The 27,564-nt window shown below is 36.1% G+C and overlaps 1 protein-coding gene across 1 annotated transcript in view; it reads right to left on the bottom strand.

Moving 5' to 3' along the window:
- The window catches only part of Adamts20 (ADAM metallopeptidase with thrombospondin type 1 motif 20), a 165,207-nt gene that overhangs the window by 32,582 nt on the left and 105,061 nt on the right, over positions 1-27,564 (bottom strand). The window contains exon 29 of the mRNA XM_046436199.2: positions 19,080-19,247. Coding sequence (XP_046292155.1) covers positions 19,080-19,247 — 168 coding nt within the window. The remainder of the gene's footprint in view (positions 1-19,079; positions 19,248-27,564) is intronic.

The following is a 27,564-nucleotide window of genomic DNA, read 5'->3' on the forward strand; positions in this document are numbered from 1 at the left end:
TGATGTCTATAAAAATGACCATGAAGTCATAAACTATTCTACTACATTGCTTTTATGTTACACTTAAATTCTTACACTATACACATTATATCTCAGTGAATAATGCTTCCAAGAGTGTTAGGTTCACCTTTTTACTTATAATATTTCAGTTTTTGCCTATTAAGGGATCCATACATTTGCTATTTGTTGACTCCCAATTATATTTCAGTGGATAAGAGTTTGGGAAGCTACTGTATAACTTATAAATTTAGCCTCTCCAGGCCTCATTTTTCTTATTTGTATAATGAAAATTTTGTGTTATTTATATAATTTTACAAAACACTTATATATTTTTCTTGACAAGAGTTTTCTAAAGGAGGTACCATGCTGAAGACACCAAGACTCAGAGAGTTTCAGTCACTTGCTGGCCTCGGTAAGGTAAGGTGCTACCTATGTGAGGAGGTTTCTTAGTCCATCCAGAATGTTAATTAGCAAAATAAGATAAACTAGGTGACTTATTAATGATAAAAATTTATTTCTCACAATTATAGAGCCAGAAATTCCAAGATCAAGGTGCCAAGAGATTCAGTGCATGGGGAGGGCCTCCTGTCTGGGTCATAGAGGACACTCTCACTGTATTCTGATTGGACATGACATCTCAGAATCATGAGAGCAATGCCTTCATGATCTAATTAATTTCCAGTCCCCTTTTTGTCTCATCACCTTGGGAGTAGGGTTCCAACATGAATTTTAGGAGAACATGAATATTCAGACCATAGCATTCTGTCCCTCACCCTGCCAAATTCATGTTCTTCTCACATGCAAAATATAGGCAGTCATTTCATCGCCGTGGCCCCCAAAGTCTTAACTCATTACAGCATCAACTCCAAAATCTAAATCCAGAGTATCAATATCTAAGTCAGACATGAGTGAGATTCAAGGTATGATTCATCTTGAGGCAAATGAACCTGTGAAATCAAACAAGTCATGTGATGGGAAAGGCATAGGATAGACATCCCCATTCCAAAAGGGAGAAAAAAAACAATGGGGTGGGTAATAGGTCCTGAGCAATTCCAAAACCCAATGGGACAAATGACATTAAATCTGAAGTTTCCAGAATAATTCTAGGCTCAATGTCCTGATTTCTGAACATACTGGGGGAGAGTTTGGGCCAATGCCTTGCCTTCACACTCCAGGCACCTCTATATTTTGAAATCTATGTGAAGTGGCCACATTATCATAATAACGTGGTTATGTACTGTGCATGCCTGGGAGATGCACCACGTTGACATATGTAGCCAAAGCTAATCACCTATGCACCCTGGTGGGGCAGCCACTTCCGTGTCCACTGCGTTGGGCCCACTGAAGCCATACCTGAGACAGCAGAGGAGTGCTTTTCACCAGAATGTAGGGACTAGAGCTCATGGTGTGAGTTGGCACCAGGTAGCTGTCACCCTATCCTCCCCCTCAGCTCTGGCACTGGGGCCTATGAGGGCAGGGGTAATCCTTGATAATCTCTGAAATGCCTTTGCAGGTCATTCTTCCATTGTCTTGGACAATAGGCCATGGCTTCTATTTAGATGGCTGCGTGATATCCACATTGTCTTGATAAATAACTCACAGCGATGATTGAAATGGCCATCCCAATTAATCTAATTATCATTAGATAATTTTCTAATCTGATTATTAAATTTGGCCACAGCCTTCACGTTCTATATTGAATAATCTTCCTCATTTTGACAAATAGGATACACTGAGAATATTTTAAGTTCTCTTACCCTTTGATTTATATTCCATTTTTTTTAAAAAAATCTTTTTATTTATAGATGGACACAAAACCTTTATTTTATTTGTTTATTTTTCACGTGCTGCTAAGAATCAAACCCAGTGCCTCAAACATGGGAGGCAAGCGCTCCACTACTGAGCCACAACCCCAGTCCCTACATTTCTATTTTAAGTCACTTCTCTGTGGTGGCATTTTACAATAAACAGTCAGGAGAAATCAAGTTGCAACTTCAAAGCTGTGCTTAGTAACTTCTTTGATATCCAGTTTAATTACCTACCAGTTCTACTTTCCACAAAACACAGAAACCCTAACACAATTCCCTGAAATGTGAACACAAAGTAGCCAGATTCTTTGTAACTGTGTATCAAGGATGGCCTTTCCTCCTTTGCCTGCCATCTCATCAGATTGGCCTTTACAGTTCACAGTCTCTAAGATTGAGCTCTATCTTCGGCTCTTCTCTTTTCTTCTTGAGCTCTCACCAGAATTGCCCTTAATCCCTTCATGGCCACACAGGATTTTGTAACATACACATCAAAACTCTTACAGTCCCCACACATTACCCAGTACCAAAACCACTTCCACATTTAGATGTTTGTTACAGCAGCATCCTGCTATCAGTACCAATTTTCTCTTAGTCTTTTTAGACCTCTATAAAAATATACTCTAAACTAAGTGACTTATAATCACAGGGATTTATTTCTCACAGTTTGGGTGCCTCAAAAGTCCAAAATTGAAGCTCCGGAAGATTTGGTGTCTGGTGAAGACTTGGTTCTGATTCATAAAAGATCATCTGCTTATGCCTTCTCATGTGGTAGAAGTACAATGACGTCCATTTAAAATTAGAAATTCCAAATTGTTTATTATTCTTCATTTCCTGATAAAGCTGTTTCATCCATCCCAGCTTCCTATAAACCATCATCTTGTGCTGAGAATGGGAGCTAAAACTGCCCTCTCCAAAACCCCTGGCACCAACATGCTCAGAGAACTTGAACTGTGATGGATCTATTGTAGATTGGGTCTGAAGTGTCCCCCAAAGGTTCATGTCTGAAGGCTTGTTCAGAAATGAGCTTTTGGACTGGGTGTGGTGGTGCATGCCTATAATCTCAGCAGCTCAGGAGGCTGAGGCAGGAGAATCACTAGTACAAAGCCAGTCTCAGCAAAAATGAGGCACTAAGCAACTCAGTGAGACCCTGTCTCTAAATAAAATACAAATTAGGACTGGAGATTTGACTTGGTGGTCAAGTGCCCCTTAGTTCAATCCCTAGTACCCATCCCCCATGAGAGAGAGAGAGAGAGAGAGAAGAAATGAACTTTGGGGAAGTAATGCATCATGAGGGCTCAGACTTCATGACCTCATGAGTGGATTAATCCGCTGATGGATTCATAGCTGAAGGAAGTATTGGGAGTTGATGGAAACTGTAAGAGGTGGGATCTAGTTAAAGAGAGTGGCTCTTGGGGGGCATGCCCTTGGAGACTGTATCTTGTCCCCAGTCTTTCTTTTTCTCTGCTCAGATGTTATGAGAAGGGCTTCACCAAGCCCTTTCAACATGAAGTTCTGCATCACCACTGGCCCAGAAACAATGGACCAGGTGACCATGGACTAAAACCTCTGAAACTGTGGGCCAAAATAAATCTTCCCTTTTCTAAGTTGATTTTCTCAGGTATTTTGTCACAGCAACAAAAAGCTGACTAACACAATATCTTGGCTAGCACAGATTGGAAAAGTCTACATATGTATATTTTCTGGCTTTTTCCCACTATGAATCTAATATTTCTGTAGGACAGCACAAACAGAGAGCTGTCTTCCCAGTTTGGACCAGGCTATGATTAAATTCATTTTTATTTGGTATCATTTTCTCTTATTGATGAAGCAACCAAATCCAGTGGGTTCGGATCCCAGCAACCTCCGTGGTGACAGAAGAGACAAGCTAAGTCTCTGGGGTAGTTTTTCATAAGAGAGTCAATTATGGGGATTCCACCCTCATGACCTAATCAGCCCCACACTCCACACCTCCTAATACTGTCACTCTGGGGTGCAGGATTTCAAACCATGAATTTTGAAGGGACATAAACAATTGAATCACAACAGTGGTAAAGCACAGTCAAAGCTCCATTCTTCCTGTTGAGCTCTTCTCACTCACTGCCTCTGGGGGCAGAAGGACTTCACAGTTTTGTAGCTGTGGAATATGAGGTTTTCTAAAACTAAGTGGTGAAAATCATATAACAGAGCTTGACAACAGCACAGAGTTGTGGTGCATCCTTAATAAGGTGCGGGGTCTAAGAATATTTATTTAATTTGTGAGCCCAGTGCTGTATATTCCCTGTCATCTCAGAAGAGATTTGAGGTAACACTGGATAGTATTGTGTGAAGACCCATCAGTATTCCCAACAGCAATATTATAAAAAAGAAATCAGGTTGTTCTTCAAGTTCTCTATTTTTACAGGAGTTCCAGAGTAACTAATTTTCTTTTTTATTTATTTTAACAACATTAACACATATCTGCAAAATATAATTTTGCCATGAGAAAAAAATATATAAATCCCACAAAATCTAAGAATTTAATTTACCAAGTAGGCTCCAATTCCTTGTACAAACTGTAGCAGCATTTTCACTATAAAGACACTGTAAAATTTAGTATTTCTATCTTGCATGTATAAGCAGCAACCGCTGACTTCAAAGAGAATTTGTATGCAAATTTTACTTATCTACATAATTCATATATACATTCAAGTTATGCTTAAGCTATTGAATTTTGCCAACTCATTGAATGTTTTCACAAAACATATATACCTCTTTGTAGGGAGACAAATAACTTAATATGTGCTGTGCTTCAGGAACACTATTAGATAGACTAAAACATCTGGATGCAGTTTAGCCTCATCTGAACCTCTTATGAAAACGTTTAACCTATAAAATATGGCTACTGCAAACTTTTCAGAGATAATTTCAAAAAAATAAACCATATTTGGAAAACATCTTGCCTCCAAACCTGAAAAAAACAATTCCTGGAAAAAACAAGTTCACAAAACATAGCTTAGCAAAAAGTTCTAATGAACACATATAATTTCCTATAATTCACTAAACCACACTGCTTTATTGGTCCTTTGATCCTAAGACAAGTTTAAAAAAAAATCCGCTGAGACCAGGCATGGTTACTATATTTTATCATGGCCCTCTCCTTCCCAAAAGGAGAACAGTGGACTGCTTTGAAAAAAAGGTAACTTTTGTTTTTCAGTATTTTAGGGAGTAAATTGATATGGTTTTAGATTTGAATAGAGGATAACTTTACTTCAATTTAATATTCCTCAACCCTTGTGTCATCAACAACCTGCAAATTCAACAGACACTTTTCAAACCTCTTCTTGGCTAATTTCACCAACACATTTGGCACCACTAACCACTTCCAGTGCATTAGTCTTACTTCTAGGATTGAAATCTTTCTGGTTCTAGGTGCTCTCCTCTTTCTTCTTATATGTCTCCCTCACAGGGTCCTTACCTGACTCCACTCTCTCTGATCATATTTTAAGCATTAGCATATCCTACTAAAGCATATCAAAGGCTACTGAAGCTAAATGTTTTCGTAGCAGAACTCATCACCTTTACCTAAAGCCAGTTCCTCTTATGGTCATAGATGCGGTGAAGACACTGCCATCCCTCTTAAGTGGCTTACCAGAATGGCCTCCCAAGTACATTACAACCCCCATACACTCATCCTTATTTTAATAGTTTTATAGAACTACATATTTATATGTGTGTTAAATTTTATTTTTAAAATATCCCTAGATGATGTGTTTGAGGGCTTTGTGAGGCCATGGATGCAAGTATAACACAAATAATTGGAATACATTAAGTTAGCAACCCTACATAACTCAATTTTGATAGAAAAATCATACTTACACATAAATATAACATTGCTTAGACTAGAACTTGAAAGGCTTAGTGAAAACAGAAGATAAATTTTAGCAAATCCACAAGTTCTGTAGCTATTGAAGAACAAAGATAAAGAAGTATCACAATCTGCATTGCCAAATGGCTTCAATAATGCTGACTCACTTTGCCATTTAATAAATAATTATTTAAAATAAAAACAGTGAAGTCCTCTCTTGATGAGTTGGTTATAATTTTCATTGTGAATAAGGTTTTTGTTCAATTAGTTATTTGCAACTATAGTTTTTTCAAAAGAATCAATAACATAGTAGTAGTATGCCATTTTGAGTTAGAAACTCTAAGAATATCTAGTCCTAATCTTTCCTTAATTCTGAAATCTCTTTTATAGTAATGGTGAATGAGAGCTTATCAAACTAAACATAACCAAATATACTTTCTTAACGCATTCACTATATCTTCAAAGCAAACATTTGATTTTTAGATGCCTCCAATGTTAGCAAATACTCTCTTATGTTGACCTAAAATTGTCTTTAAACTTTACCCACTCTCCAGAATCTGTTCTCTTCTATTAATTTGAACAAAAAGATGTCTACTGTCACATAAAAGTATGAAGGTGTGAGGACCATGGAAGCCACCTAATGATCATCAGGAGCTGACAAATGAACTGGAGATACGTCAATCCAACTCCTTGATATCATGGAGCTGCTAAATCAAAATTAAAACTAGCCATGCTGTTTTTGTTGTGTAAAAATAAACATTAGCGCTTTAATCTGCTAATAATCAGGGCTTTTGCTGCTTACAACAGAAGACAGCAGGACTGATAAAGCAGTATTGTTGCCATTTGATTGTTCTTCACTGGAAATCTGAAACGTTGTAATGCTTTTCTTAAAGTATGGATCCTGGAGTATGCACAGGTCCAAATACCTGACTATTAGAGCCAAAAAGTACAAACATTATCCTTCTGTTAATATAGCCTAATGTGGATTTAGAATGATTATGGACAGGAAGATGGCTGCTGCGTAGGGGGGTTGCTGAAGTGCTGAGCATGGTGCTCAAAGCAGCGGCTTTAATAGAGATTTCGCACAGTCTGTTAAAGCTCCTTTCACCGTTAATCTGTAGTGGACCACTTTGCCAAGGAGCAGGAAGAACAAAGAAATCGAAAAAAAGACGCTTGGCTGCTCAGAGCCGCGGGCGCTTTGCTCCCATCTGCTTCCTCTTTCGCTTCGCTCCGGGCGGAGAAGCTGAATGTGTAATCAGCAGTGGATTGTAAGTACCCGAGGCAAAGAAAGCTCAGTGCGCCCCGCCTTTTTTTTTTTTTTTTTGAATATTTTTTATACAGGGAGAGTTTGTGGATTGGGATTGCTGGCGGGGCTGTGGTTTCTGTGCCGAAAATCCACTCCGCGGGAGCCGCCATTTGCTTTCTGCTTGCTGTCTTGATGGCTCTGTATACACTGTCCGGCAGCCGCACCTAGAGGTTGGAGCTGGGCTGCGTGCCGAGCCCTGTCCTCCGAAGGCTGGACTGCAGCCTCGAGCGTCTCTGTGGCCTGTTCGCCGCTGCACCTTCGGGCAGAGCCTGCTCTGGGGTCGTTCTGCACCCCCCTGCCAGGGGACCCGTGCTCCGGAGGAGGGGGACGGAGAGCCGCGGCGGCAGCCGCTTGGGCCCCTGGGGCCTGGCACCGGGCTGAAGAGCTGCGGAGGCCAGGGCGGCTCTGCTACGGTCGCAGACAAGCGCGGACGCTCGTCAGCGCGGCCCAGAGTTTCATTTCTAGAAATCTGGACTGGAAACAGAAGCAGCAGTTTGTATAATCCCAAGAACTTGCTTATACCAGGAAGCTGTAAGGGCAACATGAATATTACTGAGGAGATGTAACATGGTGGCAGGCGCAGAGAGATCAAGTCTCTGACATCTTCAACTGCGCGGGCATAGGGAGCCGTAAACTGTCTAAATGCTGTTTGCTCAGGATCACTAGGCAATGCTGAGCTGACGTGGATCTGGGGTGTACAGGCTGGGCCCCTCAGAACACACACACAGAGCCCGAATCGGAGGCAATTAAGCTCCGGTTCGCCTGCTTCGTGTGACTCAGCACTAAGGATCCCGCTGAAATAATTGGCCGGCCCTTAGGAACTTACAGAGGTAAAAGCCAACCGAGCCTTCATAGGCAGTGGCCACAGGACTGAAACGGGGATTGGGAGAGACAGTCAGGACCCACCCATTGCATTGGTCACCCGGCAAAGGGAACAAACGGTCACCATTTGCAAGGGATACCACCATGGCAGAGAAATGGCGTCACGGGCGGAGGAGAGAACTGCATTGAAACCAGCGCGACAGGTGTGTAATCCCCTAGTCATCTCTCTCCACACAGCAGGGAAAACTTGAGGGCCACTCCCAGCTCTCCTGTGAACGCAATAACCAGACCGAGGGAATCAGGAGTGGCGCGGGACTCGCGGCGCGGAACTCCCAGCTACCGCTCCCACCAGTGCTGACAACTGAGGTCTCTTGCACCAGCTACTGGGGGCGTGGCTACAGGAGGGCAAGCAAATTCGCTGGGGGATCTCAGCCCCAAGCTCTACAAACTTAGGGTCTGAGGGAGGCAAACAGGGAGAGTGAGCCCAGGTGTTCATGAAAACAGGGCTCCCAGGAGCAACAGACCTGGCGTGTAGCCAGTATTGTGGTGAGCGCCACAGGTGAGCACGGCCTGGCTTGAGGAAACACAAGACAAGGCCCTAGACACTCAGGATTGGAGACCCACCCAGTCTAGGAGAAAGAGCTGCTGGACAGTGAATGGTTCCCACCTATTGAGAGGAGAAGCTTGGCCCAGTGGGCACAGCTCCACCTACTGGAAGAGAAGTTAATAGAACTCTAGGACTACATTTATTATTATTATTATTATCATTTTTTTTCTTTTCTTTTTCTTTTTTTTTCTTCTTTTTCTTTCATTTTCAGTTTTTATTTGTTGTTGTTCTTTAACTTTTTTTCAATGTTTCTATTTTTTTATTTTATTATTATTATTATTATTTTAATTTTAATTTTCATTTTTTATTATCACTATTATTTTTGTTAAAAAATTTTTTTAGTCTTTTCTTTCTTTCTTTATTATCTAATCTTTGTTATTCTTGTTTCTTTTGTCTTTTCATTTCTTTTCAATTTTCTTATTCCCCCTCCCTTGAATTCTACCTGCCTACTCTCATTCTCTTTAGTGACTTCTTCCCTTCCCTTCTAATATCTTTCCTCTCAAGCATCAAATAAATCTATAAGAGTAAACAGAAACTCAGCAGTCAAACAGAACAAGAAGTAACATGAGCAGCATAAAAAAGCAAGGAAGAAAAGGAGTACAAACAATGAAGGACAGCCTAAATATTCAGGAGGACCTAGAGTCAGCAGAAAAATGGTCATATAAAGAACTCAAGGAATACCTTAGACAGATGGAATGGAACCTTAAAGAAGATACGAGACAGCAAATCCAAACAGTGAAAGAACACTTTGAAAATGAATTACATAGACAGATAAAAGAAGAAGTTAAGCATCTTTATCAGGAGATTGAGATTATAAAAAAAAACCAAACAATAATTCTAGAAATGAAGGAAACGATAAACCAAATTAAAAACTCAATTGAGAGTATCACTAACAGAGTGGAGCAAGTAGAAGCCAGAACATCAGATAATGAAGACAAAATATATCATCTTGAAAAGAGCCTAGCCAACTCAGAAAGGCTGGTTAAAAACCACGAGAAAAACATCCAAGAGATATGGGATAACATAAAGAAACCAAACCTACGAGTCATCGGGATAGAAGAAGGTACAGAGATTCAAACCAAGGGAATGAGTAACCTGCTGAAAGAAATAATTACAGAAAACTTTCCAGAAATAAAAAAGGAAACGGATATACAAATTGTAGATGCATACAGGACACTGAGCACACAAAATCACAGTAGACCAACGCCAAGACACATTGTTATGAAGATATCCAATATACAAAACAAAGAGAAAATACTAAAAGCTACAAGAGAAAGGAGGCAGATTACATTCAGGGGTAAACCAATAAGGTTAACAACGGATTTTTCATCACAGACGCTGAAAGCGAGAAGATCCTGGAACAACGTATTTCAAACACTGAAAGACAATGGATGCCAACCAAGAATTCTGTATCCAGCAAAATTAAGCTTCAGGTACGATAACGAAATAAAAATCTTTCATGATAAACAAAAGCTAAAAGAATTTGCAGCCAGAAAACCAGCATTGCAAAGCATCTTGAGCAAAACACTACACGAGGAAGAAATGAAAAACAATAACCAAAACCATCAGTGGGAAGTGCCTCTATAAAGACAGAGGGCGGGGGAAAGCTAACCATGGAGAAACAAACTAAATTAAAAAAAAAAAAAAAGAAGAAGATAAATAATCAAACATGGCTGGAAATACAAACCATATATCAATAGTAACTCTAAACATTAATGGCTTAAACTCTCCAATAAAGCGACATAGGCTGGTAACATGGATTAAAAAAACAAATCCAACAATATGCTGCCTCCAGGAGACACATCTGATTGGAAAAGACATACACAGGCTGAAGGTGAAAGGTTGGGAAAAAATATACCACGCACACGGTCCTCGTAAGCAAGCAGGGGTGGCCATCCTCATATCGAATAAAATCGACTTCAAGACTAAGTTAATCAAAAGGGATAAGTAAGGACACTATATACTGTTAAAAGGAAACATTCACCAACAAGACATAACAATTATCAATATTTATGCACCAAATAATGGTGCTGCAACGTTCATAAAACAAATTCTCCTCAAGTTCAAGAATCAAATAGACCACAACACAATAATTACGGGTGACTTCAACACACCTCTCTCACAATGGGACAGATCCTCCAAACAAAAGCTGAATAAAGAAACTATAGAACTCAATATCACAATCAACAACCTAGACTTAACTGACATATATAGAATATATCAACCATCATCAAGTGGATATACTTTTTTCTCAGCAGCACATGGATCCTCCTCAAAAATAGACCATATATTATGCCATAGGGCAACCCTCAGTAAATATACAGGGGTGGAGATAATACCATGCATTTTATCTGATCATAATGGAATGAAACTGGAAATCAATGATAAAAGAAGGAAGGAAAAATCCTACATCACATGGAAAATGAACAATAGGTTACTGAATGATCAATGGGTTACAGAAGACATAAAGGAGGAAATCAAAAAATTCTTAGAGATAAATGAAAATACAGACACAACATATCGGAATCTATGGGACACAATGAAAGCAGTTTTAAGAGGGAAATTCATTGCTTGGAGGTCATTCCTCAAAAAAAGGAAAAACCAACAAATAAATGAGCTCACACTTCATCTCAAAGCCCTAGAAAAGGAAGAGCAAAACAACAGCAAATGTAGCAGAAGGCAAGAAATAATTAAATCAGAGCGGAAATCAACAAAATTGAAACAAAAGAAACTATTGAAAAAATTAACAAAACTAAAAGTTGGTTCTTTGAAAAAATAAACAAAATCGACAGACCCTTAGCCATGCTAACGAAGAGAAGAAGAGAGAGAACTCAAATCACTAACATACGGGATGAAAAAGGCAATATCACAACAGACACTACAGAAATACAGAAGACAATTAGAAATTATTTTGAAAACCTATATTCCAATAAAATAGAAGATAGTGAAGACATCGATAAATTCCTTAAGTCATATGATTTGCCCAGACTGAGTCAGGAGGATACTCACAACTTAAACAGACCAATAACAATAGATGAAATAGAAGAAGCAATCAAAAGACTTCCAACCAAGAAAAGCCCAGGACCGGATGGGTATACAGCAGAGTTTTACAAAACCTTTAAGGAAGAATTAATACCAATACTTTTCAAGTTATTTCAGGAAATAGAAAAAGAATGAGCTCTGCCAAATTCATTCTATGAGGCCAACATCACTCTGATTCCGAAACCAGACAAAGACACCTCAAAGAAAGAAAACTACAGACCAATATCTCTGATGAACATAGATGCAAAAATCCTCAATAAAATTCTGGCGAATCGGATACAAAGGCACATCAAAAAAATTGTGCACCATAATCAAGTAGGATTCATCCCTGGGATGCAAGGATGGTTCAATATACGGAAATCAATAAATGTTATTCACCACATCAATAGACTTAAAAATAAGAACCATATGATCATCTCAATAGACGCAGAAAAAGCATTCAACAAAGTACAGCATCCCTTTATGTTCAAAACATTAGAAAAACTAGGGATAACAGGAACTTACCTCGACATTGTAAAAGCTATCTATGCTAAGCCTCAGGCTAGCATCATTCTCAATGGAGAAAAATTGAAGGCATTCCCCCTAAAATCTGGAACAAGACAGGGATGCCCTCTATCACCACTTCTATTCAATATAGTTCTCGAAACACTGGCCAGAGCAATTAGACAGACGAAAGAAATTAAAGGCATAAAAATAGGAAAGGAAGAACTTAAATTATCACTATTTGCAGATGACATGATTCTATACCTAGAAGACACAAAAGGGTCTACAAAAAAACTACTAGAACTAATAAATGAATTCAGCAAAGTGGCAGGATATAAAATCAACACGCATAAATCAAAGGCATTTCTGTATATCAGCAACAAAACTTCTGAAACGGAAATGAGGAAAAACACTCCATTCACAATATCCTCAAAAAAAATAAAATACTTGGGAATCAACCTAACAAAAGAGGTGAAAGATTTATATAATGAAAACTACAAAACCCTAAAAAGAGAAGTAGAAGAAGATCTTAGAAGATGGAAAAATATACCCTGTTCATGGATAGGCAGAACTAACATCATCAAAATGGCGATATTACCAAAAGTTCTCTATAGGTTTAATGCAATGCCAATCAAAATCCCAACGGCATTTCTTGTAGAAATGGATAAAGCAATCATGAAATTCATATGGAAAAATAAAAGACCCAGAATAGCAAAAGCAATTCTAAGCAGGAAGTGTGAATCAGGCGGTATAGCGATACCAGACTTAAAACTATATTACAGAGCAATAGTAACAAAAACAGCATGGTACTGGTACCAAAACAGGAGGGTGGACCAATGGTACAGAATAGAGGACACAGAGACTAATCCACAAAGCTACAACTATCTTATATTTGATAAAGGAGCTAAAAGCATGCAATGGAGGGAGGACAGCATCTTCAACAAATGGTGCTGGGAAAACTGGAAATCCATATGCAACAAAATGAAACTGAATCCCCTCCTCTCGCCATGCACAAAAGTTAACTCAAAGTGGATCAAGGAGCTAGATATCAAATCAGAGACTCTGCGTCTGATAGAAGAAAAAGTTGGCTCCGATCTACATATTGTAGGGTCGGGCTCCAAATTCCTTAATAGGACACCCATAGCACAAAAGTTGATAACAAAAATCAACAAATGGGACTTACTTAAACTGAAAAGTTTTCTCTCAGCAAGAGAAACAATAAAAGAGGTAAATAGGGAGCCTACATCATGGGAACAAATTTTTACTCCTCACACTTCAGATAGAGCCCTAATATCCAGAGTATACAAAGAACTCAAAAAATTAAACAATAAGAAAACAAATAACCCAATCAACAAATGGGCCAAAGACCTGAACAGACACTTCTCAGAGGAGGACATACAATCAATCAACAAGTACATGAAAAAATGCTCACCATCTCTAGCAGTCAGAGAAATGCAAATCAAAACCACCCTAAGATACCATCTCACTCCAGTAAGATTGGCAGCCATTATGAAGTCACAACAAGTGCTGGAGAGGATGTGGGGAAAAGGGTACTCTTGTACATTGCTGGTGGGACTGCAAACTGGTGCGGCCAATCTGGAAAACAGTATGGAGACTTCTGGGAAAGCTGGGAATGGAACCACCATTTGACCCAGCTATTGCCCTTCTTGGACTTTTCCCTGAAGACCTTAAAAGAGCGTACTACAGGGATACTGCTACATCGATGTTCATAGCAGCACAATTCACAATTGCTAGACTGTGGAACCAACCCAGATGCCCTTCAATAGATGAATGGATAAAAAAAAATGTGGCATTTATACACCATGGAGTATTACGCAGCACTAAAAAATGACAAAATCATAGAATTTGCAGGGAAATGGATGGCACTAGAGCAGATTATGCTTAGTGAAGCTAGCCAATCCCTAAAAAACAAATACCAAATGTCTTCTTTGATATAATGAGAGCAACTAAGAACAGAGCAGGGAGGAAGAGCAGGAAGAAAAGATTAACATTAAACAGATACATGAGGTGGGATGGAAAGGGAGAGAAAAGGGAAATTGCATGGTAATGGAGGGAGACCCTCATTGTTATACAAAATTACATATAAGAGGTTGTGAGGGGAATGGGAAAATAAACAAGGAGAGATATGAATTACAGTGGATGGGGTAGAGAGAGAAGATGGGAGGGGAGGGAGGGGGGATGGTAGAGGATAGGAAAGGTAGCAGAATACAACAGTTACTAATAGGGCATTATGTAAAAATGTGGATGTGTAACCGATGTGATTCTGCAATCTGTATTTGGGGTAAAATTGGGAGTTCATAACCAACTGGAATCTAATGTATGAAATATGATATGTCAAGAGCTTTATAATGTTTTGAACAACCAATAAAAAAAATTAAAAAAAAAAAAGATTAACATTTAACAGGGATGAGAGGTGGGAGGGAAAGGGAGAGAGAAGGGAAATTGCATGGTAATGGAAGGAGACCCTCAGGGTTATACAGTGGAGGGGGTAGAGAGAGAGGAGGGGAGGGGAGGGGAGAGGTGGGGAGGGGGGAGGGTGGAGGATGGGAAAGGCAGCGGAGCACAACAGACACTAGTATGGCAATATGTAAATCAATGGATGTGTAACTGATGTGATTCTGCAATCTGTGTATGGGGTGAAGGTGGGAGTTCATAACCCACTTGAATCAAAGTGTGGAATATGATATGTCAAGAAATTTGTAATGTTTTGAACAACCCACAATAAAAAATTAAAAAAAAAATATATAGCCTAATGTGCTTCTAGTCATTTAAGTCATTACAGTTTATTTAACATATGTGATCAACTAAATCCTCAGTTTCCTATGCATATAAAATTATTATATATTTTTCATTTAAGAAATAGCATTTTTTTACATGAATAAGCTTGCAATAAATTTAGCACAGCATATATTACATTTCTACTGAATAAATTACTATGTAGTACAGTAAGAGCCTACAATTATTGAAACTATGCCCTTCTTGGCCAGAGAGGACAATATATTATTAAGGAAATATAAGGATAAGCTAAGATACAATGATAATAATGAAATAATTATGATAGCAAACCCAGTGGGAAAAGCTCAAATAGATCTGTGTTCAGATTTCTATCCCCCAATATTTCCTGGCCTGTGACCTGCACACGCTACTTGTTTTTTCATCCGCATAATGGATGCATTAACCTCCAGTATACTGTTGTGAGAAATAGAGAAGCTTCTCATACATTGTCAGGAAGGGAGTGACTGTCCCTGACTCCTCCCTCCCCCCCTACTCTTTTTTGCTTCACTTTTCTTGCTGAAGTACAATTATTTCTGCATTGAAAAATTCATTGATATATACCTCATCTCAGTCATTCAGAAGCCATCTTAAATTTTAAGAAAAATGATAAAGAAAGAGAGTTGACAAGCAGCATTGAAATGCAAAAACAGAAGACTGAGAACCATAGCACCCAGCCCCAGAGGAGGGACGGCATCCCTTTCTGAAATTGTACCCAGCCTGCCTGCCTTAGTGGACACATCACTGAATACCCTGAAGACAGAGATGAAGGTATTCTGGATCCTTCCTTGATGGCACTAGGGACTTGAAAAATATTAAGATTAATTATTTTTAGGACTGGGGTTGTGGCTCAGTGGTAGAGCATTTGCCTCACATGTGTGAGGCACTGGGCTCAATTCTCAGCACCACATATAAATAAAATAAAGGTCCATCAATGATTTATATATATATATATATATATATATATATATATATATATATATATATATGATTATTTTAAAATTATAAAATATAAATGCATATCTGAGAAATTTTTGAAAATATGGAAATAGACATGCATTTGGAGACATAGAAAATATGGAATTAAATACAAAATCACTTAAAATCCAGCATTTAGCATATAGTTTTAATTTGTCCAAATTAGGGGCTTCAGGTGGGAGGTACTAGATAGATTCATGGGATTTGGGAACTTATTAGCATCTTTGGCCCCAGCTCTGACCTTAAAATGTGAGAGAGAAAATATGATTTCAGAGAAGGGGAATGAGGCAAGTGGCTGATTCCATTTGGCTCAAGATTGAATAAGATTGAATGAGCCTCTCATTCTTTTCTAAATTATCCAGCAGGTTCAGCCTGATCAAGGGAAGGTAAGAATTCAAGACATGTTTTGTTTTTTTGTTTTTTGTCCCCAAACATAGGGACTATTCATTTTGTCAACACTTAACTTAGTAGGTGAGGCCTGAGACACGAAAAAATCTAGTGGTATTCTCACCTTGAACTTAAAAAGGGAGCTGATATTCTCAAATACATACATGATAAAAACATCCCCTTGTTTGTGAAGGTCTTTTTTTTTAGGACTTATTTGATTTGCCTCTAAAGATACACATCTGGACACAGAAGACAAATGGTCTTGTATAGCAATGTTTGTTCTTGTTTAGCAATTGTCATTAAAATTCATTACATTAAAGAAAAAGGATATCAAACACCAAATGAAAAGTATCTCTTCAAACTCATTTGAGTACCTTTTTGATCAACAATTTACCAAATGAGCCTTTCCACTTAAAGCCTCATGTAAATGGTAATGAATGGAATTATTTTATAGCAGGTGATTTTATTAAAGCAATGTTAGCAATTTATACAAGCAGAACAAAGCAGCAACCAGTGATTTTCTTGTAACCACCTCTGAAATTACACTTCAGTTGAATATAATATTATATGTAGTGCAGTGACAGCCTGCAATTGTGACTTCATATGGGTACTTTTTCTAGAATAAATCAAAAGCCAAGGACTTTACAAGTGGTCATTTGTTTCTGGCAGAGATTTAAGGACAGTGTGGGTGAATGAAGCTAATTTCTATGACAAGGAAAACCAATGTAAAGAGGAGAAAGCAGACTCAGTACAAAAGCCTCTCTTTTACAATCTATGCATGTTCAAATCTGTATCTTTGAAATTTCTGAAATACATTCCTTTAGTGGATCTTGTACAATTTCATGTTTGGTGGTAAGCCAAGGCCAATCTGTTAGGACTAATGATGGATTCACTGTCGTGGGGCTGGAGGTCAAAGGCCAGAAAGTGTCCTTCATGAATATCAATCACAGCAGCTACAGCAGCTGCATAGCAGCAAAAGCACCCTTGGGATCCATAGGAATATGGTCAAGAAGCAATGTCTCTTCCAGTTTCACTGCAAACCCCCATCCCCACCCTGCTCGTGGCTCCTGCCTGATGTCAGAATTTGGAGCTACCTGTTGTCACCTGGTGCATCTGCAACTTTTCACATCCAGTGCCCTTTTGGCATTTCGCCTCAGAGAAAGTTGCTTTAACATTATTCTGCCACACTGGTCCAGAGAAAGTAAGGTGGCCCTCTACTTTAAGTACAACCACAATATGACAAAAATAATAAGAGATGTTGAGATCCTTTGCAATTAAATGGAAGTATTCAAAATAAGAAGTATTTAGCTATGTATGAAGTTAGGTGCTTAGTGAAAAAAATATCCATTGTCTCTAAGAGAGAAAAAGATAGTGGTCTGATATAATTCTAAAGAAAAACCACGATTAAGTTTTAGACTTTCTGCTTGAAGGCAATATAAGTCATAGAAGATATTAAGTGGCACAAGTATATTTGAGTTCTGGAGTTCACAAAATATGAAGGTATATAGTGGCCAAAGTATGTGGGGGGAGGTCATTGGAGACCTGGGAACACATAAATTAACCATTGAACAAGAGCAGGGTGGTGGCCATGGAGATTCAAAAGTTGCTTTGACAAGAGAATTGAGACAACCTATTGAACCACAGACACATAGTGGGAGCAAAGTAAGAGAGATAAGATGGATCTAGTTCTGGAACAACTCTGTAAATATTAATGACATTAAATATAGCAGGTTAATTAATTGTAGCAAGTCAATGAGGAGAACTTTTTAAATCATAGTCTCTTCTAAAGAGAGAAAAATAATCTAGTTACTTGACCAAAATTTAATGTAGAAGGAAATGCTCAAGAATATGTCTCTTTTTGTGGAATGAAAAACGGAGGGTTCAGTCAAACATCAGCCACAATTTCCAGCACGCTAATGCTTGGCAGAGGCTGCATCTTCTACAAGGAAATTTGAGACTTTTTCTCACTATGAGAACTTTTTATTCAATATGGATGATGAACTGGCATAGTACCATTCAAAAGCTGAGTGCCCCATATTGTGGTATTAGCTTAGGAAAAACGGTGATGACTTGGGAGCCCAGGGGAACCCCATACCCTCTAGCTGCTGTCTTCTGTCCTTGTTTTCAATGGACTTAACTACTTAACTTCAGCATCTGACAGAAGGAAGTTCCACGCAGAGAACATAGGTTTCTTTTTTTATTTTCAGAACTAGTCTCTTTAAGAAATGGATAAGCAATTGTAGGTACTCTGGGAGCAACCAGAGGACTCTGTTAAAAGCCCAGCGCAAGGCAATCAGCCCTCTGGAAATTATTCCATTTAACATTTTTATCTTGTTCATGGCTTTTGTCCCATCAATATTTGCCAAGCTGGTGTTTGCTTGACAACCACTTTCAGATGTATGACTCCTCCAATTCAGATTTTGCGCTCTCTTCCCTGAGGAAGTCAGGGCAGGTTATCAATCACCCTTCTTTTACAAATGAATTCTCAGCCTGGGCCTCATTTATTTGTGAGCTTCACTTCACCCAGGAGTCTTTCTACTCTAATCTCAGCCCAGCCTAGGTTATCTAATTTTCACTCCTCCCTAATTATCAATTTCCAATCCTGTCTGCAATTTACCAGTCACTTCTACAAGATGCAGTCTAAGCTGAAATCCAAGCTTTTGGGGATGGAAATAAGGTCATTACTAAATGCAACCACAGCAACACATATATCTTGCTGCTAGACTACCAAGATGATTATCAGTAGTTGTCCCTCTAATATTCAGAAACAGAATGCCTTGTAAAATTTATAGCCACAGACAAATCAAATAACTAATTAGTTATTTAACTGTAGACTTAAACAAATGCATTTAATACTGTACAGTGTTAATTTAGATTATAGTGCAGAAAATTCAATAACAGAATAAAGTACACTTTAAAGAAAAAAACTTTCAAGGTTATAGGAAACAGAATAAATTAAGATTTTAAAATGCAAAAAATAATTTTATAATTATAAAATTCATCACATACCTCCTTCCATCTATTGGCTTTCCATGAAGGGCATCTGATAGATCTACAAACTTTGTGAGTTCGAGGTTTCTGCAGATGGCTACAATATTTTTCTTCTAATTTCCCTTGGAATTTGTCAATGCAAAGCACATCACGGTACTTTATCCCTTTACCACACGAAACTGAACACTAGAAAAGAAACATGAATGCCCTTGATTTATTTTTCTTAAGTTTATCTTCAAGAAATATAAAACAAAATGATCAAAACATCATTGCTTTGACATTCCTATTAAGATATGCTCCAGTACTTCAAATTAGAATTTGAAATTCGCCAATCTGCCCTCAACCATCAGTTGATGCTGATATCAAAAGGTATTCATTCATTCTACAAAAAAAGTATTGCTTGTCTACAATATACCAGGAATTCTTTGACACATGATGTTTTAGATATTTTAAAAGACTTCAAATAACTCCTTTTATCATGCATAATAAAACTTGCTTTCAGTTTGTAGAGTCACTTCCACCTATTATATTTTTATTCTCATATGCTTTTCCACACTGGAAAGTATGTTTTCCTTGTTAAAAACCAAAACAAACAAAAAAACAATCCAATGACCTCTCAGAGCAGGGAACTGAAAAAATGGATATTTTATTTTTTAAAGTATAGTTTCATTTAAGTATAGTTTTTTGCATCAATCCAGAAGACAAATCTCTTTACCTTCAATGTGTTTAGTGAAAAAAGAAAAACTTGTGAAATATAAGTAAAACTCTATTTTTTAGCCAGTTGTCTTTTTATGAGCCAGGATATTGAAATGTGCTGGAAAGAGCTTGGGCCCTGGCATTGAATATGGATTTTGTCACTCACAGATGAATGACTTTCAGGCACATTTCATCATCTGTCCAAGCATCAGTTTCTTCACTTACAAAATGGGAATAATGACACCGATCTTATAAACTTTTTATGAAGATTAACATGAGATAAAGAATATGAAATATCTAATCCAGTTCTCTTACACCAGGCAGATTCTCAGTAAACATTAGCTTCCTCTTCTACCATTTTCGTTCGTGAAGTCTCAGAGAAGATATTGACAATTTCAGCATGACACAGGTAGCAGAGAAAGCAGGGGAGACATGGATCCCAGACAATTCTTATTCCTCTGAGACAGCTGTTGATGGTGTTTAATTTAGAAACATACTGAGCTCTGAGAACATTAGTTAGTATATTATGCATTTAATGGGTGTCATGAGTTCACAAACTATTATACTATCTAATGTGGGCCATTAGATGTTTAAAATTCTTTAAACTTCAAAAAATGAAATTTACCTTGTTACATTATTGGCAATACTGTATCTCATTTGTATGGGTAATGAACTTGGTGCCTTCATTAAGCCTTGCTGTGATCATGTCCTAGATGTTTACTGCCCCCTTCACTAATACTTAGAGCCTTCCTATGCCACTTAGAACACACTTAGTTCTTTGAAAACCTCTAATGAATTTCATATTCATATACAGATAGCATCCTTTCCTTCTACTGATGATCTAGACCTCCCTATATGCTCTACTCTTCCTGGACACTTATCTTGGGCACAACTTTGATTCTTTCTTCATTGTTTATTTTTCTAAGAATGTAAATATTGCACATTAAAAATATTATCAATTATCTAGCATATAGTGTCATGGAGTGTGCTAATTACTTTGCATACATACATGTTCACACATGGAAGTTTTTCTCCTCAGATGTATGTAATTTTTCTAACATTTGGATTGTGATCTTTTGAAACAAAATAACATTCATTATTCTCCCTGTTAACCCTTTATTTAAAAAGTAATAATTATTGAAATGTGCAATATTCAATAATATTCATGTGCAAGTGCTTATAATCTAAAAGATACGTGCCATTTGTGAAATTAATTCTGCCAGAGTAGGTCTTAAATAATGTTAAACCCAGTGAGGATCAGAAAAACAAAAATTCTACGAAACAATAAGTATCACTAAAATGGTAGAAGAAAGAATATTGTGAAATTAAGAAATTCATAAAAAGTAGCCAATTCTTTCTAGGGTTTTTGGTAATTACTTAAGATAGTGACATTCACATTCAGTCTTAAAGGAGCAGTTTCCTGATGGACAAGATGGGTGGTCTACATATATGCTTTCTATACCTTATCTATATATTGCTCATGTGTGTCTATTTTGTAAAATTTCCCAGGGTTCTTTTAACCATGCCAAGTATCCAAGAATCACACAGTAAATATGAAGCAAATTGTTAATATTTCTGGAAAGAATGATCAATTTTCAAAATACATAGGATGAGGAGAAATATTAAACTTGAGATTCTATTTTAGAATTCAGCAATATATTTCCTCTATGAGCAATATATATGAATGAAATGTAAATTCAGAAGTGCAGAGTCCTATTAAGATTACTCTTCAGACAACTGAATGGTCTCCTACTCTAACTCTAGTTCATCTTCTATTTTTTTCTCTTATTCCTTATTTTAATCTATTAGAGTAATCTATACTATTGTCAGTCTAATTTAGATTATGACTAAACATAATTTAAACATAAACCAATTTTATCAACTTGTTTAGTACATTTATATTTTCAAAATTTTTTTGGCAATGGCTCCTTATTGTTTTTAATCCATTCTCTTCCTTCTTTTGTGGATTTTGGTTGGCATAATTTCCCAGCTGTATTCTGCTACTTTTCACCATGCAAACTTCTCTATTGAAGTACAATGTAATTGCTTTCTCTTCAATCTTCAACAGAGTTTAATTCATTATCTTCTTTACCCAAACTAATCACTTCCCCTGGTGTTTTCTCAGTGTTACTTCTCCTTAAAGGCCTATCCACCTCTCACTTTGTTGAGTTCTTCTGAGTCTCACCTGGTTTTTAGCACTTCATTATTTTCTATATTTGTCACATGCTTTATATACCCAGCCTCCTGGAGGTCAAGTCATTTTAGATTATTCACATCACCTACAAAGTAGCAGGTATAATAAATATCAAGTGGATTAATTGATGTTGGATTTTGGTGTAAGCAATTTATTTGTTTTTATTGCACACTAAACTAATTTATTTAAGAATTTTAAATTCCATAAAATATATTTATTAGTTAATAAATTCAAAGTCCTCTAGGTAAGATAGAAAAAATATAAAATCAGATAATTATACAATAAACTATGTTTCGAACACACATTTGAAGTAGAGCTCTTTTTCTTCAAGATCTGAAGAGGACTAAGTACAGATCTCTTTTCTTGATCTAAAGAGGAATGAGGCCATTATTTCATCATGTCTGGAATTCCATGTGGAATTTCTCTGAAGTAAAAGGGAACATGTTATGCAAAGAATTGTGTTTTAGTTGGAATGAGGCAGCTAAAGAGTAAACAAAGAGTGAAATGTTACCTCTTTCCTCTCCCAAACCACAGTACATTCTGTGTTGTCAGGATTCCACAAAACAGCCATTGGAAGGGATACCAAAACATAGCAATTCTTTCCTCTTGTATCACAGCAATCACTTCTTTTTCCTGTACTTTATATTTCTATGCCTTCCTTTTCCCCTGAGATTTTCAGTAATGCTGCATAATTCATTTCTAGCAGTCTGACAAAAGTGATATTTTTTTTTCTGAAAGGTAACCTCTATGTCCCTTAATAAGAGGTTAAGACATAGCCTTAAGGAGAATGTCTATGGAACAGTAGATATAGGACCCAACCCACTTTGGAAGTGATGATACTGAATAAACACATAAATATCCTGAATTGACTACTCATATATTAGGTAAAGACAAATTTCTATTTAAGACAGCATTTGAAACAAATGTACCACTTGCAAGCACTAAAACTGTGGTAGAATCTCCAGAGTCATTTGGGATAGCTGGTACTTTCCATTCCAAGAAAATTAATTAGTCCCTCTTAACTTTGGAACAAGAATATCCTTGTTTTTAGAGAAAAGTTGTACATAATTATAGGAGAAGACTACTTCTGATATTTGAGGTGAGGATCATTTAGTTTGTTTATACATAAATGTACCACAGAAGAATGAATGCATTGACTTAATTTGTGGGAGTCTTGATTAATTTAATTCTGGAAACTTAAATTGCTGAACAAAATTAAATAGGGAAGTTTGTTTATTTCTAAGAAATGGAAGTCTTGGGATTTGGGGCTTTTATAAACTGTTATGTTAATTTGTACTGTATTCTTTCTGACAACAGTGGGGAACAGTATTTGTACTGGGGAATTAGCAGATACTGTAGCTTGTTATGAAATAAATACTGAAATATAAGTGTTACACTCTACCTCAGTCATGCATGTGCTCTTTGCAAAGTATGCAAGCTGAGTAACTACAGGTAAATTTTTTACCCATATAATACTCCATTTTCCATTTATAATATTGGTAAAAAATAATATTTACTTTCTTTATGGGTGAAGGTAAAATGAAGGGATTTTTTTTGAAAAGACAGAAATAAAACTAAGAAAACTGTAAAGATACTTGTAATGGTATAGAAAAATGTCAAAAAGTTAAAATCGACAAAGAATATTGCATAATACCACATTGATTACATGAGAACATGCTTAAAAATGTTTCTTTTTCCATGTTGTGAATAAAACAGGGAAGATAACATAGAGAAAAGAGCATATGGAAACCTATGCATGAATGTCATTTTCTAGAGTGTACTCTGCTTATTCCCAGCTCAGGACTTTTGCCTATGTCCCCCAACTCAGACCAGATTAGTCATGACTCTTATGAACTTTTTTTTAACACCTTGAGTTTCTCCTTTGTGACCCTCAATACACCTCTAATTATCTGTTCTTCATCTGTTTTCTCTTCCAGACAGATTACAGAATCTACTAGGAACAGACATATTGTAAGGAAACATGATAAATAGAAGAACCCAGAATCACTTGTTCCAAATGAAATTTGTCACGAATCATTCTTCATTCCTTCTAAATGGAGGAAATAATTCTAATGTATCATTAACCATAGGAAATTGCATAGAGGAACATCCTCTAAACTGGTATATATTCCACTGGTGGCACATGAACTGATTTTAGATGGTATACTTCAAATTTAATGGTTACTTACATAATAATGATCAACCTCAATTTTATTTATAAAGATTAGTTAATATGTAATTTGAAGGAAAAAAAGAATCTGTTCTTTGGTCTATAGGACAGCAAGAACAATCAAAATTAAGAGAAAGAATTATTTATTCATTACATCTATTTTAACAGTTTAGAAAAGTAGAAATATCTATTTCATATGCCACTGAATAGTGTCACTTATAAATAAAATTATATATTTTTCCTTCCATGTCAACCACACAGATTTAAGCTAAAATTCTCTAAGATTATTGTTAAAAATAATATTCAACACTTAATATTAGGAAAGGGCTCTGACACCAACTCAGTTCTATGCTAAGATTTTTTGATGACTACCAAGATAACAAGTTATTGAGAAGAATTTTAAAAATAAGCCTACTTTCCTTCATATGTAATTTCTTCATATATATTCTTGCTTAATAATTTAACATTTTCTAAACTAACTCTGTAACACAGGCTAAATTATTGCCAGTTTTCTAAATGGACTTTTGTGAGTAAATTTGTCAAAAATCCATTTTAAAATAACCAGATCATAATTCCAGATCAATTAGTGAAAACAAAAAATACCTTAACAACTAATCTGCTGCTCCCTTAACATTTCTCCTCACTGCTGAGAAGTAAATTATTAACAATTAAGTATAATATTTCATAATTTTATAATTGTAAACATTTTGTTTGATAATCCATTTTTCTTCTGAAAACCATACTGAGGGTTGTTGATATGGCTCAGTGGGAGAGTCCTTGCCTTGCATGCTTGAGGCCCTGGGTCTATTTTGAGGCTAGCTATAAATTATGACATTTAGTTTTTTAGCAACCATAAATCAATAATCTAACTAGACATAAATGTAATAGTCATGACTTTTCTCTCAGCAATTTTATTTAATTTTTGTTTTCTAATGTTGTAATTAAGCAAATAAAAACAACAAGAAAATACAAAACTGAACAAAAATAATAAGGTACTATTATTCAATTTCACTTCGCCAACCAAAAGTTTTGGAATTTAATGGTTCTTTGCTTTTAAAACATACTCCTTAGAAATCAACAGATCTATTCAGATGAAGAACACATTTTTACTTTATAACTAAATATCATATTACCTCTATGTTTTCCTGATAGCAAGTTCTCAAAGTCATTTGTTAAAGATGTAAACTCATAACCAGGTGACTGGTGTTATGTCTATCCCACTGCTCACCCTTAGCCAAGTATTAATGACTTCTCCAGACAACAAAGAAATCCCACGAAGGGAGTAGGATTTGTAAAGTATTCATAAACTCTTCTTGTTTAAAGAGCTTGTCTTAGAAATGTACTTCTTATATATTAGAAATCAAAATCTGTCTCAACACAAACCAAAAAATATTGCCATCAAGACAATGCAACAGCATAATAAGAAGCATCAATGTACAGTAAATAGAGTGATCTTGACTTAAACACCAGTATGCTAAAATAACTTAAAGAAAATCAGGTGTTGTAGTAGCTCTCATAAAATAATTTGAGAGGATTAGCTGTGCTTTCCTTAGTCTTTAAGTGACATTAAAAAGCATCAATGAAATTTTCAGTATTGGAGTATGAATCCTTTATCTCATAACTAAACAATTTTATGCTCCTTTAGCAAAGTTAAATCAAAATTTCGTAAGGGAAAAAATCTAGGCCATACTATTTTGCTAGAGAATTTTTTAAAGTGATATTTTAGTGATTGTTTTAAAAGTCTTTAGAACATTATCATGGAATAAAAGATTAGCATATGAAATTACCTATTAAATAGGAAATGACAGAATTTCCAGTAAAAATTGACCAGAAATTAGTTGTTTTGTAGAATAAAACATTATTGCATATATGTGTATATGTGAGTTGTTTTTGTTTTTTAAGAAGACTATTACAACACTAAATAAAATAGGTTGATTCTAAACCATTGCATGGTTAAACAGCATGGTTGTTGAGATCTTCAGGAAGACAGACATTTCTGTATTATCTATGAGAAAAGTCCATTACAGTAAAATCTTAGATATGAGTTCCATACAACTACTTTATTATTATGTTCTCTATAATAGAGAGAACCTATTTCTAAACTGAACATCTCAGTTTATTAGAGAAATAAAACATTAAATTAGTTAGAGTACAGTAGTGTATCCTTCTGTTTAAAAGAGCTATAGAAAGGACAAAATATGCATATGAAGAGTGTCAGCTCTGTAAAATAATCCCACTACTGTTCTCTTAATTCACTGCACATGTGGGCCAAGGAGTGAGATACTAAATCCACCAACAGGGTCCCCATTCATACTGTTTCCTGAAAGATTATGCTTATAATTTAAAGTTTCATGGAGTTTGAAAACTTCTTTTTAAACCTGTTACAAACATCCTTTGACAACACAGCATTAACAAACCAGGACAGCATTTAGTTTCTAAAGTATTTCCCACTGAAACATTTTATTCTATTGCAGTACATCTAATTATATTTAAAATTTGTAATTTTGGCCATTAAAAAAATTTAAGTCAGATTGATTTGCAAAGTGTTTGACTCACAATTGAAAGCACAACAACCAAAAAATGACAAATAACCAACATATCCAGCAAAGTTACTTTATATTAGTTAATATCATCATAAAACTTATAACTTTAATTTCAATTTTGTGTTATAAGATTTTAATTTTGAATGCATGGATGTGTATATTTATGTACATTCATAGACTTAGAGTTCTAAGCTGATCAATGCAATATGTGTGATCTCACATGTAATTCATCTGGCTAACTCAATTATAAGTAACAGTTAAAGATAATTTGCTGCAACTGTTAATCTTGTCTAAATTATAACTTTGGAAAGTTTTGTGCTTATTTTCACTTGCAATGTAAACATGAGGAGAGTTTCAGTAATTGATGCAGTGTCTTATGTAAAAACACATCTGCGTAAATGACACACATATCATATAATATTGTTTGCCCACAATTTAAATATTAGAAAATTAGAATGAAAAATTACCCCAGTAACTAATAATTAAAAGATTCAACTATTAGATTAGTTTCAATAATAAGATTTGATGAAGAATAATTGAAAAATCTGCAAAGATTAATTATTAAACTCAGGTTTATTTTACTGGAAGAGTAAATGTAATTCTAATTCAAAATGTAAGCATTATTTGTTTTGAAAAACACTTAGGAAAAACTATCATTAGTTTGAAGCTTTTAATTTATTCTTTTAACTCTGCTAATGGCAAAGTTTCTGTGTGCCATAAAGAGGTAATGAACATTTCAGCCTCCTCTATAAAATTCATTTGCAAGTGGAAATCATCTAAAAATTTCCTCTTTGGAGTTTTCATTGACTTATTCAGTAACATGAATCTTTACAATTATATCCCAACCAAGAGAAAAATGGAATGGCAATATGAAATTGATGTAAATATTGTCTAATTTTA

Source organism: Marmota monax, unplaced genomic scaffold, assembly GCF_021218885.2.
Source record: "Marmota monax isolate L192 unplaced genomic scaffold, Marmota_monax_Labrador192_F-V1.1 WCK01_AAM20220418_F8-fsc00012, whole genome shotgun sequence".
In the NCBI taxonomy this organism is placed as follows: domain Eukaryota; kingdom Metazoa; phylum Chordata; class Mammalia; order Rodentia; family Sciuridae; genus Marmota; species Marmota monax.